This window comes from Psammomys obesus, unplaced genomic scaffold (genome assembly GCF_907164565.1).
Source record: "Psammomys obesus unplaced genomic scaffold, mPsaObe1.curated_primary_1811, whole genome shotgun sequence".
NCBI classification, from domain to species: domain Eukaryota; kingdom Metazoa; phylum Chordata; class Mammalia; order Rodentia; family Muridae; genus Psammomys; species Psammomys obesus.
In genome coordinates this window covers 1,794,966-1,812,280 of record NW_026596356.1, presented here as the reverse complement: position 1 = coordinate 1,812,280, position 17,315 = coordinate 1,794,966, and the positions used below count along the sequence as shown (strand labels likewise).

The 17,315-nt window shown below is 42.1% G+C and overlaps 1 protein-coding gene across 3 annotated transcripts in view; it reads right to left on the bottom strand.

Annotated features, from left to right (window-relative positions):
* The window catches only part of Ppfibp2 (PPFIA binding protein 2), a 142,601-nt gene that overhangs the window by 79,592 nt on the left and 45,694 nt on the right, over positions 1 to 17,315 (bottom strand). For all 3 annotated transcript variants that reach the window (XM_055597388.1, XM_055597383.1, XM_055597384.1), the window contains one exon: positions 10,336 to 10,550. In XM_055597388.1, coding sequence (XP_055453363.1) covers positions 10,336 to 10,550 — 215 coding nt within the window. The remainder of the gene's footprint in view (positions 1 to 10,335; positions 10,551 to 17,315) is intronic.

The window sequence follows — 17,315 nt, the reverse complement described above, 5'->3', positions numbered from 1 at the left end:
GGATGGCAGGAAAGACAGCGGAAGGAATAAATGAGGTACTTGAACACAGGAACTTTAGGCACCTACAACCTCAGAAACCACCAGGAATGCAGCCGGAGCTCCCTCGAAGTACTGTAGGCGAACCCAGATGCACCACACCCAGGCCAAAGGCCATCCTGGTCAGGGGTGCCTTCAGATAGGACTGTAAATACATTTATTATATATATGTAAAAGAAATACATATACACACACAGACCATTGACTCTCTATGGCTCTTTATGGGTCTAAAGCTGGTTTTCATCCTATTATCAAGATGGTCCAAAACATACACACACACACACACACACACACACACACACACACCCCACAGGGGAGCAGCATGGCTTCACCTGACCTAAGCTTGCATTTAGGTTGCCCTTGATATTTCAGTGAGGAGAGGGGCCGCACTTTATGTTTCTATTATACTGCTCCTTCAGGCTTGGGTATGGGGAGTGCTGGGAATCAAAAGGGTACACAAATAGGGGTCACCACACTGACTTTGATAACCTGCAGGGCTTTCTGAGAACCATCTCATCTGTACCCACACTCAACTGTACCCACTCCTGTATCCTGAGGCAGCCAGCTGGGTGCTGAGAATGAGTGGTCAGGGAAGGGAAACATAGGTACAAGGCCAGAGTGGTGGGCCTGGGATGGGGGAACTTGTGGCTCACTTTCACCATCACCCAGGGGCCCTCTAGGGTTGTCACCTCCCTGGCCAGCATTCTGAGAATGAATAACTGGCTCTTGAGCTCTCCATCCTGCCAGCTACCAGGAGTCAGTAGCACACTATAGGGCAAAACTATTTACCAACCCACCATCTGCATCCCAGAGCCTTGGCCTCTAGGACATGGTGACTGCTGTAAAGACACCCCCACCAATCCCATCAGTCTGACACAGGCCGTGCTCAAGCAAACAGGGGCCCTCTGCTGTTATCAGAGAGGAAGGAGAGGGGTAAGGGAAATCCTGACTATGAGCTTGCATCCTGGCCATCGCTACCCTCCACGAATGTCCCCAGAACATACAAGCTTGGAGTACCCACCTGCCCAATGGGTCAGGACAAGAGACAAATGCTAAAGTGCTTGACTGCTATTTGTAGCATGAAATTGGTCACAGCCAATGTTAAACCAAGAAGTGTGGCTGAGCTTTGGTAAACCTTATTTATAGATGATGAAATTTGATTTTTTTTTATTGTTTCTACTTCATGAAATAGTCTTGTGATTTTTTTTTCTTCAGTTATTAAAATGTGAAAATCATTCTTAGCTGATCCAAGGGCATGACAAACAGGCAACAGGCCAAACACAGGCCAGAGTTCACAAACTTCTAGGTTAGGACTAAGCTTCTTCTCCAATAATGAGTTGTCTGGGTAGGAGGGGCTTGTAGTGAAAATGCCAAGTCTGAACAGCAGGGTAGGACTGGAGCCTGGATTTAATTGCTAACAAACTTCCATGGAGATACTCACATGGATGGTCCCAGGACCACACCTGGAGTAATAAAAAATAAGAAACCCACTACAAGAAGTTCCCCCAGAGAACTCAGGCCTGGCAGAATGCATTCCTGTGGCTGGCCAGCCACAGCACTGCTGAAGGGGCAGAAGGCTCTGGGCGGTGTATCACAGGCCTTCTTTGTGGGTTGAGGCTAAGTGGATGTCAACATGCTTAGACCTCAAGTCATGCTAACCTGGCAACACTCCTACACCACGTCTCCTGGGCCTGGGGCAGGAAATTCAGAGGGAAAGATTTATTTGCCATTTCACCAGTGTTTGTACATTCTTTGCCATTTATAAACACTGGTTCCTGGAGGCTGGAATAGTCTCTTTTGGTCAGGTCCTGAAAGGATCCAGATTGCTAGAATTTACTTGCCGGGGGGAGGAGGGCAATAAAAACCCAGGGAGAAAAAAAATAAAACTGTTAAATCTGCAGTAACTGAGAGTCCCTCAAATGTTGGTTGCTGTGCCAGGAAAATTGTGTTCATAATCCCCCAAGGCACAAGGAGTGTTTCTAGGGCAGGGCTGACAGATACCACGTGGCCCAGGAAATGCCTCCTGGAATGTGGAGAGTCATCCTCCTGTGCCCCGGCCAAAGGAAGATGGGTCAAGGAACCTAGAGAGGCTTTCTTGCCATTAACAAGGGAAAGGTCAAATCTATGCTCCTCTAAGGTTTAGAGCTCGCAGGTCTCCTTCCACAGCCCTACAATGAAGCCTTCCCTGTCAGCTGTTTGTCCACTAGTTTCTAAAGAAAACAAGAAAGGACTCTTGTTTTTGGCTGACTGGGATGTAATGCTCAGCAGCCTCACAGGAAAAAGAAAAAACAAAAATTCAAACTATTTTCTCTTATAAAACTTACTACCTTATTCCTGGTCCTTGACCTCTTAGTCATTCTAGCTTTTGTCCCCGAGTGCCACCTACTGGCTTCCTGAAGTACTGCACATGGATAAAGCACCACCACTGCACCCTGTCCACCAGGGACTGGGGGTACAGAGGGGGACTGATCCCTACCTATTTCTGAGCGCTCGCTCAACGGTACACTATACCCACCTTTGGAGAGGTATGAAACACATACTGGAAATTAGCTCATTTATGCTGCACCTTTTTTGTTTACAAAACTAAGTATTCCCCAACCTCTGTGTGTGCGGATGTGGTGTATACACTGACAATCAAGCTCAAGGCCTCCTGCAGTCTAAGCATGCACACTACTATTAAGCTATAAGCCACTGAATGGCATCCCCATCTTCTCTTTTTTTAAAACCTGGAGGAGGAAAAGATTTCCCTACAAATCCCCTGCTTGTAGCTTTGTACAATTAAACTGTTCAATAAAAACATATCCAGATTTGCATGGTCCTGCTGGAGAAATGAATCACTCGCAAGAGAAACCCAAGCTCACGTTTTTTGTTTTATTTTTAATAACCCGTGAGGCAGCCTTTTCTCCTACTTTGCCTGAATCACCTCTAGATTTCCAATATGGAAAACAGATTTACTTGCTTGGTTGAGTGAAGAATTGTACATTGAATGTGGCAGGGGAGAAGGCTCAGGCTTTGTGTGAGGAGCTGCAAATGAAGGAGCCATAATCTGTGACAAGGTGGCTAGCTGATGCAGGCAAAGGCCAAGGTCCTTCCAAGGCTTTTCTCTTTCTTTGGTGGAAGACTAGCTCAAAAGCTGTGTGAGGGGCCTACATTGACTACCTAAGATTTCAGAAGTACACATATACCTGACATGGGGCCTCCCAGAGTGACAAGCAGAGGCTGCCCATGCAAGACACATCTCTGCACAGTTCTTGAAATGCAAGCCTCAACTGAGGCTCCCCAAATGGTTTCCACTTTGAAAACTAAGAAATGTGGACTAAAACCAGGGCTGGTGTTTCAAAGGAGGGCTGTTGCTCCAGTCTCCAGAATAAAATGCTAATTCATGGGGGCTGGGGATTCAGCTCAGCTGGTAGAATGTTTGCCTGGCACACACAAACCCCTGGCATCCCCCCCCCACACACACACCATATAACCCTAGAATAGTGACACAGGCCTAGAGCCCTAGCACTAGAGAGGTAGAAGCACAATGATCAAAACTTTAAGCTAATTCTCGGCTGTGCAGTGAGTTAAAGGTCTAGCTTAGACTACATGAAACCCTTCTCAATACATACAACACACATACATACACATAAAAGGAGAGAGGGAGAGGGAGAAAGAGAGGGAGAGGGAGAGAAAGAGGGAGAGGGAAAGGGAGAGCTAGGCAAGATCTTCCAGATAATTAAACTAAGTGGATATTTCCAATAGGAAGCTGAGCCTCAGAGTACAGGAAAGGATGGAGCACTGGCCTTTTAAAACTCCTTCCTACCTCCTAACTCACCTTGCCTTGGTTCAACTGCTTTCACAGCAGGCTTCACACTGTCAGCCAAACATAAAGGATGACAGTCCTATCTCCTAAAGGAGACATTTCTGCTGCCTGCAGGACAGGGGGAGCACCTCACTGAATCCTCTTTGCTGGCAGCCTTAGCATGCCTGGAACTCCAAGAAATTCTTTGTACAAAAACCTTTCTTTTTTTTACATTGTATGGTTTTGGCTTCTTTGTCAAAAATCAAGAATCTGTAGGTGTGTGGATTTATTTCTGGGTCTTCTATTTGGTTTCATTGATCCACCATTCTGTTTCTATGCCAATACCATGCAGTTTTTATTACTATTGCTCTGTACTACAGGTTGAGATCAGGGATGGAGATACTTCCAGACGATCTGTTGTTGTACAGGCTTGTTTTAGCAATACTGTTTTTTTTGTTTTTCCACATGAGGTTGAGAATTTTTTTTAAGGTCTGTAAAGAATTGTGTTGGTATTTTGATGGGAATTGCATTGAATCTGTAGATTGCTTTTGGCAGGACGGCCATTTTTACTGTTAATCCTACCAATCCAATCCCTGAGCACGGGAAATCTTTCCATCTTCTCATATCTTCTTCAATTTCTTTCTTCGGGGACTTGACTTTTTTTCAAAAAGGTCTTTTACTTGCTTGGTTAGAATCACACCAAGGTACTTTAGTGGTTATTGTGAAGGGTATAGTTTCCCTAATTTCTTTCTCAGCCCTTTTTTTTTTGGTATACAGGAGGGATTCTGATTTTTTTTTTTTAAGTTAATTTTGTATCCAGCCACTTTGCTGAAGGTGTTTATCAGAACAGGAGCCTACCACAGAGGGCCTCGGAAACTCTACCCAGCAGGGTATAAAAGCAGATGCTGAGATTCATAACCAAACTTTGGGCAGAGTGCAGAGAAGATAGTAAGACCTGGAGAGGACAGGAGCTCCACAAGGAGAGCAACAGAACCAAAATATCTGGGCACAGGGGTCTTTTCTGAGACTGATATTCCAACCAAGGACCATTCATGGATATGACCTAGAACTCCTGCTCAGATGTAGCCCATGGCAGCTCAATATACAATTGGGTACCCTAGTAATGGGAACAGGGACTGTCTCTGACATGAACTCAGTGGCTGGCTCTTTGACACACACACCCCCGGCCCCGAGCGGGGAGCAGCCTTGCCAGGCCACAGAGGAGGACAATGCAGCCAGTTCTTATGAGACTTGATAAGCTAGGGTCAGATGGAAGGGGAGGAGGACCTTCCCTATCAGTGGACTTGGAGAGGGGCATGAGAGGAGATGAGGGAGGGAGGGTGGGATTGGGAGGAAATATGGGAGAGGGCTGGCTACAGCTGGTATACAAAGTGAATAAACTGTAATTAATAAAAAAAAAAAAAAAAAAAAACCCTGTCAATCAGCTTTCCATGAGCAGGCCCAGAATTCAGGCACAGACTCCAAGGAAATCTTAATCACTTGCCCCCTGTTTCACTGACACCCTGGGGACAAATACTGGGTCAGAGAGCCCTGCAAACCCTCTGTCAAGCCTGGAGGCCACTTCTCATCCTAGGTATTGTCAAAGGGCAGGGCAAGGGTCTAGGCCTCCTAGCTCTAGAAACTTATAGCTTAGCACTGATCAATCTTGGGCAGGTCTGCTGCTCTCTGAGGTAATCCTGGCAGATTCTGACCAAGACTCTTGCTGGCTATGATGCTACAACTGTGCCTCAGCCCCAGAGAGGTAGAAGGAACAAGCCCTATGCTTGCACACACCCAGCTGTCCACTCTGACACAGCAGGACCAGGAGCTCCCTCTCCATCTATTGTCCTATCCTAATAGATAGGCAATCCCCCATAGCCAATGCTACATACCTAGCAAGCCCCTTTATCTTAGGGACCCTATGGTGTCTAAAGAGCTAGCATCCCTGAAGAACTGCAGCAGCAGGAAGCCATACTTCCCAAGACCATAATCCTTCCTCTCTGACCAGCAAAGGTCATCTGACACAAGGGTAGCTAATCTTCAGTTCTGTTGAAAAGGGAGACAGCTCAGTGAATGAAAGCAAATCCTGTGTGTGAAAGCCTGACAGCCTGGGTTCAGATCCCCAGAACCCACCTAAAAGCCAGATGTGGAGTGTATCTGTAATCACAACTTACCTATGGTGAGATGGGAGGCAGGAGAACAGAAGACTCCCTTGTTAGCTCATGGGCCAGAGAGCCAGTAATGACAAAAAAAAAAAAAAAAAAGATCCTGTCTTAGAAACAAGGCAGAGGGTGAAGAACAACACCCAAGGTAATCCCCTGACCTCCACATACACCATCACACATAACCAGGCACACGCACATACCAAGAAATATTTAAGTTTTATATTTCTATTTCACTGGCATTTAATATTTTTATGCACCTGCAGGACTTAGCACTAAACTTATTTAGCAGCTCAATGAGATTCTTTGCTTTGTGGATTTGAGGTTTTAATGGACAAGCATGTTGGGGATGTAGCTCATTTGGTAAAGTGCTTTGCTAGTATGTAACAGGTCCTGGGTTCAACACCAGCATCACCTAAAACTAGGTGCACGCCTATCCTAAGAGCTTGTATCAAAAATAAATTATAAAAAGGAAATTTAGAAATGACTGGCTGGTTAACTAGGAAAATAAATAAATAAACACACACACACACACACACACTCATATACATATTCGCCATAAACATTTTGGAATGTCTTCCTAGGGGCCATTCTTTCCCTCTACTCTTCCTTTCTGAAAGCAGCTACCTTCTGCAAGCCAGACCTCAGCTCACCTTGGACTACTTACTGAAGTCAAGGTAGGGTGAATTTCTCATCTGTAATGCTTGAGACTGGCAGTATTTTAGTTGTTTTTTTTTTTTTTGTTTGTTTGTTTGTTTGTTTTGTTTTGCTTTTCTAAAAAAGATTTTATTATTATTATTAAATACACAGAATCTACTTGGAAAGCATACCCAATCAAAAGATATAAAATAAAATTTTAAAATTCTGAAATCTAAAATGTTCCAAATCTGAAACCTTATATGTCTTGAGCAGGGGTACCCAAGTTGTTCTTGGTCTAAATGCCCTATTATTCTTTTCTAGCTTCCTCTAATGCTCCAGTAGTATCTTGGCCACTGGACCAATGGGAAGGGTGCTGGAGGATCTCAGAAAAACACCTCCCTCTTTAATTAAAAATAAATAAAAATGGACATATTGATCAAAAGAAACTGATCAACTCTGGACAGAGCTGAAGAGCCATGTGAAGACATGGCACCTTAGCTTCATCAGCCACTGAAGTATACACCTGATGAAACTCCAGCCTGAGGAGATGGTGGGACAGAAAGGAGGGAGGAGCTGGAGCCTTTGAAGTCATCTAGAGCCAGTAACTTCATGTGGGCATGCTCAGCCTCCCCACTTTTCTAGTGATCTAACCCTGTTGACGCTGCTTTGTTAGGAGAAAGTACTCCAACAGAGAGTGATGTTATGAGGCAGAGCTGGACTATGTCAACAACAACAACAACAAAACAGCAACTCTGAGGCATGTCTGTCTACAAGACACAGACAGGCACCTAATGTGCAGTCTGTGTTGAACAGGAGAAACAGGTTCATCCTGCCTGCTCCCTTAAACTGCTTTTTCTCATTCCAACTCCAATCTTAATCTACCTAAAGGTCTTAAACAAACAAACAAAAAAACAAACTTGGCATGATGGCACACGCCTTTAATCCTAGCTTTCAGGAGGCAAAGGCAGAAAGAATTCTATGAGTTCAAGCCAGCCTCGTCTACACAGCAAGTTCTAAGACAACCAGGGCTATATAGACCCTGTCTAAACAAGAAGTCTTAAAATAAAATCAAGTGGCATCTTAGTGATTAAAGCAATGCTTTTAAATTTTAATGAATCACTTCAAGATAGTTTAATGCCTGATCTGAAGTAGACATCTTTTCACATGCTCCTAGCCAAATAGAGCAAAATTTGTGTGGCAAATCTTTCACCACAAGGACCAACCTAAAGCACCCAGTGACCTGTTCACTGCTCTGAATTAGTGGCTGTACAGACGAGACCTAGTGTGGAATGCGTGTAGAGCAGAGTGTAAGCTGACTTTAGGTCAGCCAGACCTAAAAAGCAGACAGGCCATTTCTGCTCAGAATCAAACCTTAACATGCAGCTCTGGTTTCCTGGAATGTTTACGTGAACTTCTGACCCCAGGAAAGTACACCATTCATAGGTGGCTGACAGGCACAATTACTCTAAAAGATTTATGGATTCAATAGCTTTTAGAGGGATTGGTCTTAAGCTGTGGATTCTTGCTATCATTATAAATAATCAGCCACTAAAAATGTGGCTGATTTGCACACACTAAAAATGTGTGCAACCCTGAACACAAGGTGTTTCCCCAAGCACCATGTCGACTGCATTTGAACAAAATTATTTTTAATACATTTCCCCCAAATATTTTAAAGGTTAGATCAATTTTTTTCATGCCACACATTAAAAATAGCAATGTATTTGTGTGAACTGTGACACAGAAGTCAAACCATGAACCTATTGGAGGAAGAAGCAGATACCTAGATATTTGCTGTGAGATTGTCAGGCCTTTGTAGGGCAACAAAGAAGAGACCCAAACGGTTAAGAGTGATAGAGTTAACTACAATCTTCTAAAACCCTATGGCTTGAAAAGCATAGCACTTAGGAAATTACATGCCCAAATAAAATAAAAGGTCATTTCAATATGGTAACAACAAAACACCAATAGAAAAAAATGAGCACAAGATATAAACAGAGGGTAAAAACAGACCTGCCCAAGGGGTTACGGTGGTAACCAGGCTGTGTGGGAAGAAATTTTAGAACTATTTTTGGACTTAACCTTTTAGAGCCTCCATTTGAACATCTTACTTTGATAATTTAACTGTATTAGTAAAACAAGTTATATGTGACTATGTATATACGAGGAATATTTTCATGCAGGGTATGAGATGAAAAGCTTAGAAACTGTAGAGAATACTAATAAGCTAATAAAAGAACAGTTAGCCTTCACTAGAGAAAAAATGTACAAGAACAGCAGTAAACCTTTTTCCCTTTTGAAACTGCTAAAGCCATTTTTTTTTTAATTGTGGTGATTATATCTGAACTTAGGATAACATGGGATAGACTTGCTTCAAACTGAGCCAATGAAAATAAAGAAAATAAAATTCTTCTGAAAAGAGATTTAGAAAAATGTGTGAAAGGCTTAAAGATATTAACATTTGTGGATTATGGTTGCCAGGTTTAACCAACTGCTCAAGCAATAACTGATCACTGTTTTTCACTGCTTATCTAAAAACCAAGTTTAACTGGACATTCTAGATTTTACCTTGATTTCTACAATTACACTTCTAGAAAAAGACAGTCACTGCGGCAATGCCACATCTGGTGAAAGGCTTAAAACAATCTAAATGTCAGCATTAGAAAGACTGCCACATAAATTGAGGTACATCCCTGTACTACCCTGTACGGGTGCATGACACACACACTAGACAGCAGCCTATATAATGAAAATATTGAATAACACATGTAATGAAGATAATGAGGAACTGGTCAGTGTTGAGGATGGCATGGGATGAGATTTGCTGACAGATCCCTCTAGAACAGAAAGGACACTAAGGCATCTAGAATGGAGGCTGTTTAATCATAAATGACATAATTTATGGATAAGGATGTCTCAACTTCCAAGATCAACCTCTCCCTCCCAATTTGATGTTCCTGTTCCTGCCTCCCACCTCTGCACATGTTTTCTAATTCTGAACAGGTCTTCAGGGTTCTAGCATTAGAAGACTATACTCCAGCCTTCATCCTCAAATCAAGCTTAGGTGACTACACTAGGGTACCCTCCTTCACTCCCTCTTATCCTTCTCTGGCTTCCCAGCATCCTTCCCTTGGTCCTCAATGGCCACATCTTAGCTAACCTGAATGAGCCAGCTCCTCATCTTAGATGCTTTGTATGCTTTAAAGCTATAGCAAGTCTGCAGATTGACTACTCATCCCCTTCCCCTACAGACCAGTAAGTCCCCAGGCCTGATCAGGAGAAGCAGAAAAGAAGTTTAAAAAAAAAATCTCCATTACACTTTTGGGGCAAGAAGTAGTTCTAGGGCGAGGATCGGATCATGGGCAGAAACAAAGAAATGAATGAAGCAAACAGGCTTTAGGTTGTGGGTTAAAACTCCAGTAAGGGAGTCTAGCAAATCACATATTTAGGGGTGTCTGTTTGACCTGGATTTTCTCACTTTAGAAGAGAGTGACTGTAGACCAAAGGAAGGCAGAATAAATAGCTTAAATAGCTTGACTAGGATTTTTACTCCTGCTGAAGACCACCCAGTGGCGATGTACCCAAAGCTATATGGGAAGTAAGACAGGACTGGGAGATGCAGACAGACATCCTTAGGTCTGGCCACTGGTAACATTCCATTGTTGCATAATTGCATGTCCCACAATTCCCTTATCACACCATAAACCAACTCACCAAGCTGTCTTCAAACCACTCCTTTATGTAGGCAGCTGTTGGGCCAGGGACCTGGCTCAGGAGGGCTTCTCTTTCCTGAGGAAGTGCCAACATCTCCAGAGCCAGTCTCAGGTCCTCAATGAGATGGAGCACAGGTACAGAGTTCATACCGGAAGATGAAGGAGACAGCTCAGGCTCACAGGTCCCATCACCAACATCTGCAACTGCTTTAGTGCCTGGGACAAAAGAGAGATGGAGACCTTGGTGAGAAGAGTAATGTCACAAGAGTGATTGTCTCAAGAACAGAGAGAATGAGAAGAGGGAATGGGCCGAAGGCTCACTCCCACCTCACATGGACATGTGACAGCAGCATCTTTATTTTGAGCTAGAATGGTAGAAAGAGAGGCCCATCGAGCTGGGTACAGCCCATGGAGCCTGACATACAAAACTCACACATGAAGACAACAGATAAAACACAGGCAGCCCTCACCAGTGACTAACACCAGTGAGACCCAATTCCTCACCTTTTACAAATGCATTTGTTTTCTTTTAAGTCAGTGTTAGACGGCACAGATGGCTACTCCAGACTCCTCCCTACGGGCATTCCATTCCTCTCCCTGGGCCTGGTCACTGCTATCACTAGAACACCATGGCAGTGACTGTGCCAATCACAGTCTGGGACTTAAGAGGATTGACACCTCCTGCCAATTACCTTCTAACAAAGGCCAGCTACTCTGCAGGAAAGATAGCCCCAGCTGCCACCAGCCACCTCCCTGTGGTGACAGACTGAATGAAGCCATCCGGGGTTCTCCAAATGGAGATGAGACATCCCAGATAAAGTAACATGGGCCATCCCTATGGAACATTACCAATCACGGACTTACAAAGAAACAAATGGCAAAGGCTATTTGAGTTACTTGGGTTAACTGACCACAGTAAAGGACAAGGATTACTATATTCATTTTGCTAACTGATTATAGTGATGTAGATGCCCTGGGTGCTCCAATTGGGAGATTGCTGTATTAAAACTGTATTATTCCTATGTACATCCAGAGCCCGTCTCCCCATGGTGGATAGCATGGACGCTGAGAACAGAATCTACACCAGGCAGACCTGCGTCCCTGGCATCCAGCAGATGCTGAAATACCACTTGTTCAAATGGTTGCACACACACTCGAGTGAATAGCTGAAGAGAAAGAAATAAGTGCCCAGATTTTCTCAGAGGTCTGAGATGTGTGGGGTCAGTTCTTTCTAATTTAGTATGTCTAAAATGGGACTGTTTTTTTTATCTTTCTGAACCCTATCATTCAACTACAGAAAAGCCTAAACTGACCTCACAGAGTCTGACATGTGCTTTCGGAATGAGAAGTCCTCCATAAAATGTAGTTTAAAGGATTTTTTTTTTTTTTTTTTTTTTTTTTAGGGCACTTGGATTGTAAAGGCCATGTGCCTGGCATCTAACTTCTGGTCCCTTTCTACTTTGAGAAGCCAGTATCATTCTTGCCAGGCAGTTTGGGCTGGAAAAATCCACACAGAAGGAAACAATTACCACAGAATTTGATTGCCAGTTTGCCTTCTGAAAATGTATGACAGAGGCACTCGTGGGTCACAATCCATAAACAAGCCAGGCTCTGGGGAGCTAGGAGACAGTGCAAATATCCATGCTCTGGTGTGTGCTCAGCACTTTCTGGCTCCTACAGATCCAATTTAAAGCTGATTGGGAATTGCACAAGCCAAACCTCAGGGAAGAAAACAGTCAGAAACTCAGCAAGCCCTCCAACGTCCACATAATTGCTCATTCCTCTGTGTTCTGAATGCATACTCTTCCTTTTTATAAAGTTTGTGTGCATGTGTGTATGTGTGTGTATATGCCTGTGCATGCAGCAGTCAGGATAATTTGGGGGATGCTGGTTTTCTCCTTCTATTATGGGTCACAGGGACTGAGCTCAGGACACTGGGCTTGCACAGCAAGTATATTTATCCACCAAGCCATCTTTTAGACCACACATTCTAACTGCAAATATTTTCATACAGGTAAAGTGTAGAATGAGTTTGGCTGAAAGAGAATGAAAATACAGGTTTGTTTGTTTTTTTTTAAATCAACTTTATGTGATGTTGTGGCCTTGAGTATTTTATACCACATACAAAAATGAAATTTTGAAAGATGAAGGTTATTTCTAAGCATTAAAGTACAAGAGTATAAATTATAGAAGAAAATTGGATTAGTTTAAGATTTGATAAGCACAAGAATAACTGAGCAAAATATAACAAAACACTGCTCACTACTATATAAAATTAACTTCTGCTACATAAAAAAACAAGTCTAAAAGTGCTACTTATAACACTTATACTAAAACATTAATAGATCCTTCATAAAGAGACACCTTATGAATCAATCAAAAAAAAAAGTCCCAATTAACTTCTCATACACAAAGCAGGCATAGGATTTTACACAGCTTACTCTGGAGCATCTACAAAAACACAAACAGAAAACTGAAATACAGAAATAAAAGGTTTTCTGGATAGTCACAGAACATTTAAAATGGGAGTTCAGTTTTTCATGGATAAAATTACTGAAATGAAGTTGAAAATGCAATGATCAATGTTGACAAGCATTTAGTGAGAACACTCAGAGCCTGTTAATAGATACAAAAATTAGCCCAATTCTTTGTAAGCAAAGAATACTGTAAAAATATTTATACTTTTTAACTAGAAATTCCAATTTTACAAATCTAACTTAAGAAAATATAATCATATGTGAATCAAAGATGAACACGCAGTAGTGATCTCTGTGGTATGCTAATTCTGAAAAAGTAGGGGTTAAAAACCACCAACTGAGTATTTAAGTTACTTAGAAAATATTCAAGAATATTCATATATAATCTATATGATTATATAACATTCAGAGAGAAAGAGAGAGAGACTGTCCAAGGAACTAGAAGCATGGGGCCATATACTAATTTATAAAATATATAATTAAGAGAGTGAAGAGATGGCACTGGCTGCTCTCCCAGTGGACCTGGTTCAATTCCTGACATTCACATGACCCCTCACAATCATCTATGACTCCAGTCCCAGGGGATCTGATGCCCTCTTCTGGCCTCCATGGGCATAGCATGCATGTGGTAGAGGCAGGCAAAATACCCATAACATGTAAGATCAAAAAGATTTTTAAAAAGAAAATATAATTAATGCATATGAATGTTTAAAGATACATACACAGATTGAATAATTTTTTAAATGTTGGTGATGCCTTTCAGAAGTGAGCAACCGCAACGTGGCATTTAGTTTGCACAGGCACTCCAGGTTAAAACATGCTTTCTAAATCCACACTGGATATTAGGCAATGCCAGCACAAGAGATTTCAAAGGTGTGTGTGTGTGTGTGTGTGTGTGTGTGTGTGTGTGTGTGTGTGTGATCTGTGTACTATACATGTGTGCAAATGTGCTGGTATCTTCCTCTATTGCTGTTCACGTCATTTTTTTTTTTTTTTTTGAGCTCGTGGCTTCAGCTTGACTGGCCAGCCAGTGAAGTTCTGGCATCCAACTGCTTCCCTACCCCCACTCCAGGCACGGTAGCTATAGAAGCATGCACCATGCCTGCCTTTTACATGGGTGCTGGAGATCTGAGTTCAAGTCTTCTTGCATACCAATGCACTCTCTGGGCATTCTCATTATCCCTCTGGCCCTTCTTTAAATATTAAAGGAATGAGTGACTATAGACACATTCTCTCCCTGACCCGATAAGCTTTATTTCTCACAGTAATTGCACAAGTGAAGAACTGGTATATTTTCAAACTATCTCAGAAATCAACTGCCATGTCACATGATCTGTTGGAAAGCATGCAAAGCCTGAGGGGGATCGCCTGGCAAATAGACCAAACTCACCAGGAGTTCCCTTCACCCACAGTGAATAAACAGAAAAGCTGAAACAGGGCCCCAGTTCAGACATAGGCTTGAAAAAGAATTAAAACCTTGAGGACTGTGGTAAAACCAGCTCAAATTGACTCTAGAGGAAGGACCCAGGGTTGGAGCTAGGTCCACCATGCCTCCTGAGAGCCGAGTGAAAGTCTGTATAAACAGTAGCCATAAATATTGACTGTTTCATTCAAGAGGCTCTGAGAAAATTCACCCATAGCAGAGAAACCTATAGAGCCTCAGGCATGTCCGTAAAGCCATGCATACCTACACAATGTGAGAAATGCAAACTACAGGTCTCTGCATACCACAAGTGCAAGACATGCCTACTATGAATTCTTTCCTAAAAATCCCCAAGTAGAAATCAGTACACAGCACACACAATGGTCCAGAGTGGACATCTACAGCTAAACATTGCCAAAGGCACAGTCTCCCAGAGGGCGTAGCTCCCCGTGACACACATTCTCTGCTGATGACCAGCTCCTACACAAAATTACAACCACAAATCAAAACCAACAACCACATGCAGTAAATAAGAGAATGTATGCCTTCATCCTGGGGTCAACAGAACAAGACAACAGATCAACATGGTAAATGCTGATGTGTGTGGCAAGGGATTCCTCCCTAAATTATTTCTCAGAAAAAGGTGATTCATCTTATATTCAAGTGCTAAAAACAAGTTTATCTCTCTGGGAACACACTATACACTATCTCCAAATAAGAAAGCACTGTTTAGGAAATACAAGTCAGCACAAAGGTCTCTAACTTTGGATGCTTACAGAAATCACAAGGGTATTTTGCCAACTACAGATGCTTAGGTCCGACTTCAGAGAATCAAATTTAATTGGTCTCAGATGTGACCTCGGGTAATGAAAGCGTTTACAGGCATTCCAAGATGCAGCCGAAGTGGAGACATTGCATTAGAAGCTCACTCAACCAATGCTAGTTTCTGATGCCTACACAGGCGACCTGGAAATTTTTATTTTAAGAAGGAAAACCCAAACTTAATATAGATACAGCAATTTTAGTTAACTTGTTTAATTTAATGTCCAGATAGTTGTTGAGCATAAGATAAAGCAGAAGTACAAAATTTTGTTAATAGTGGTTACTAACAATTTTTATTAGTATACATTAGCTATAAACAAAAACGGATGTCATGACATTTTCATACATGTCTAGTTGTAAATACATGCACATTTGGGTGTAGAGGGTGCACCTGTGTGCAACATAATTAGAATAGGTACTTAGATCAAACTTCTAAAAACTGCCAAAAAAGAAATAAAAAATCATCAATAATCTGATAACAAACTCAAAATCCTGTAACAATCATCAATAATATTATAGAGAAACTATATTATTGTTATAATCTTTTTGATAGAGAAAAGAGCAAGCCAAATGCTTTCACAAGTTAATTCAATCAAACATTTCAGAACTAAATAGTTCCAATCTAACAGAATATTTAGTTTAGCCTAAAAAGGAGGAAACTCACTTTATAAGGACAGAGTACCAAGACAGGTGGTAGAGAAAATGGTGAATGGTGTCATCCATCCCAGAACTGTCCAACACAGTGATCTTGATTACTGCAAAAGAAAACTACAGCCTGTCTCCCTCTTAAGCTCAGATATATAAATCCTCTGCAAAAATTATGAAAAACAAATCACATATTGAGTAAAGAGAAGAATCAAGTTCATCTCTCAGGAAATGATAAATCAAGCAGACACAACCAGACAGAAAGTGAAACAGATCAGGTGATAAATGGTGTGGGAGTCCAATGCCTCCCCTCACTAGAGGATGTTTTTTTAAAGCACACACATGCAGAACACTTTCCCAAACTGGCCATATACCAAGCCATACGGGAGGTCCCAACAGAAAACTAAGAACTCGGGAGTTCAAAGCATATGTTTGAAGAAAGCCCCAACATTCACCCTAGGGCTGGATGTGGCTCAGCTGCTAGAATGCTTCTGAGCCCTAGATTTGATCCCTAGCACTAAACCACATGTGGTAGTGCACACCTGTAAGTCTAGCACTATAGAAGCAGAGGCAGGACTCTTACCTACATTAAGAGTTCAAGGTCAACCTCAGCTATATTGGTCACTATCTACAAAATGAGCAAATATGCAAACCTAAGAATATTGAAATGTGGGATCTTAGAAAGAAGATTAGGAACCAGATGTGGTGTCACCTGCCTGGGAATCCAAAACTTAGAAGCTGTGGCAAGAGAATCATAAACTGGAGGTCAGCCTGGGAAACAAACCAAAAAAAAAAAAAGGTAAGGGGAAAGGAAAGAAAAAGGGAAGAGGGTTAACAGAGAGAGGAAGGGAACCTTAAAGGAAGAAAGAAGGGGTAGGTGAAAAATAAAAGGGAACTAGAAGGGGGCAAGTGAGGTTGAAAAGGAAAATGGCATGATAGAGGGAGAGGGAGGCGTAAGGGAGCACAGGAGAAGAACAAGGTAAGTAAATGTGAGGGTCCGAATGCATCAAGTCTGCTGACTGCCATGGATATGGGTCAGCTGTGTCAGCAGTGGATTCCCAATAAAAGCATGAGCTCTGTCCTTTCTCTGGCAAATTTTCTTGCCTTCTGCCTTCTATGGGATGACACAAAAGATGTCCCTCATCAGAGGTTACATCAGCGGTTCTCAGCTTCCTTAATGTTGCAACCCTTTAACAGAGTTGCTCATGTTATGGTGACCCCCCAACCATAAAGTTATTTTCATTTTTACTTCATAACTGTAATTTTGCTACAGTTATGGATCATAACATAAATATCTGTGTTTTCTGGTTGTCTTAGGCAACTGTATAAAAAGGTCATTTGACCCCCAAAGAAGTCACAACACATAGGTCGAAAACCTACTGTGTTATATACTTGACACAGAAATTTTCTGTTGTGTTTAGAACAGTGAGAATTTTTTTTTCTTTATAAATCACCCGGTCTCAAGTGCTCTGTTTACAATAGCACAAAATGAACTAAAACATCCTTGTTTCTTTACTTCCACTGGAATATAAGGTAGATTTCACCTTGTGCTATGTTTACCATCTCTCCACTTCCTTCTTTCAGTTGATCCCTGCACCCCTTTACCCCCAAAAA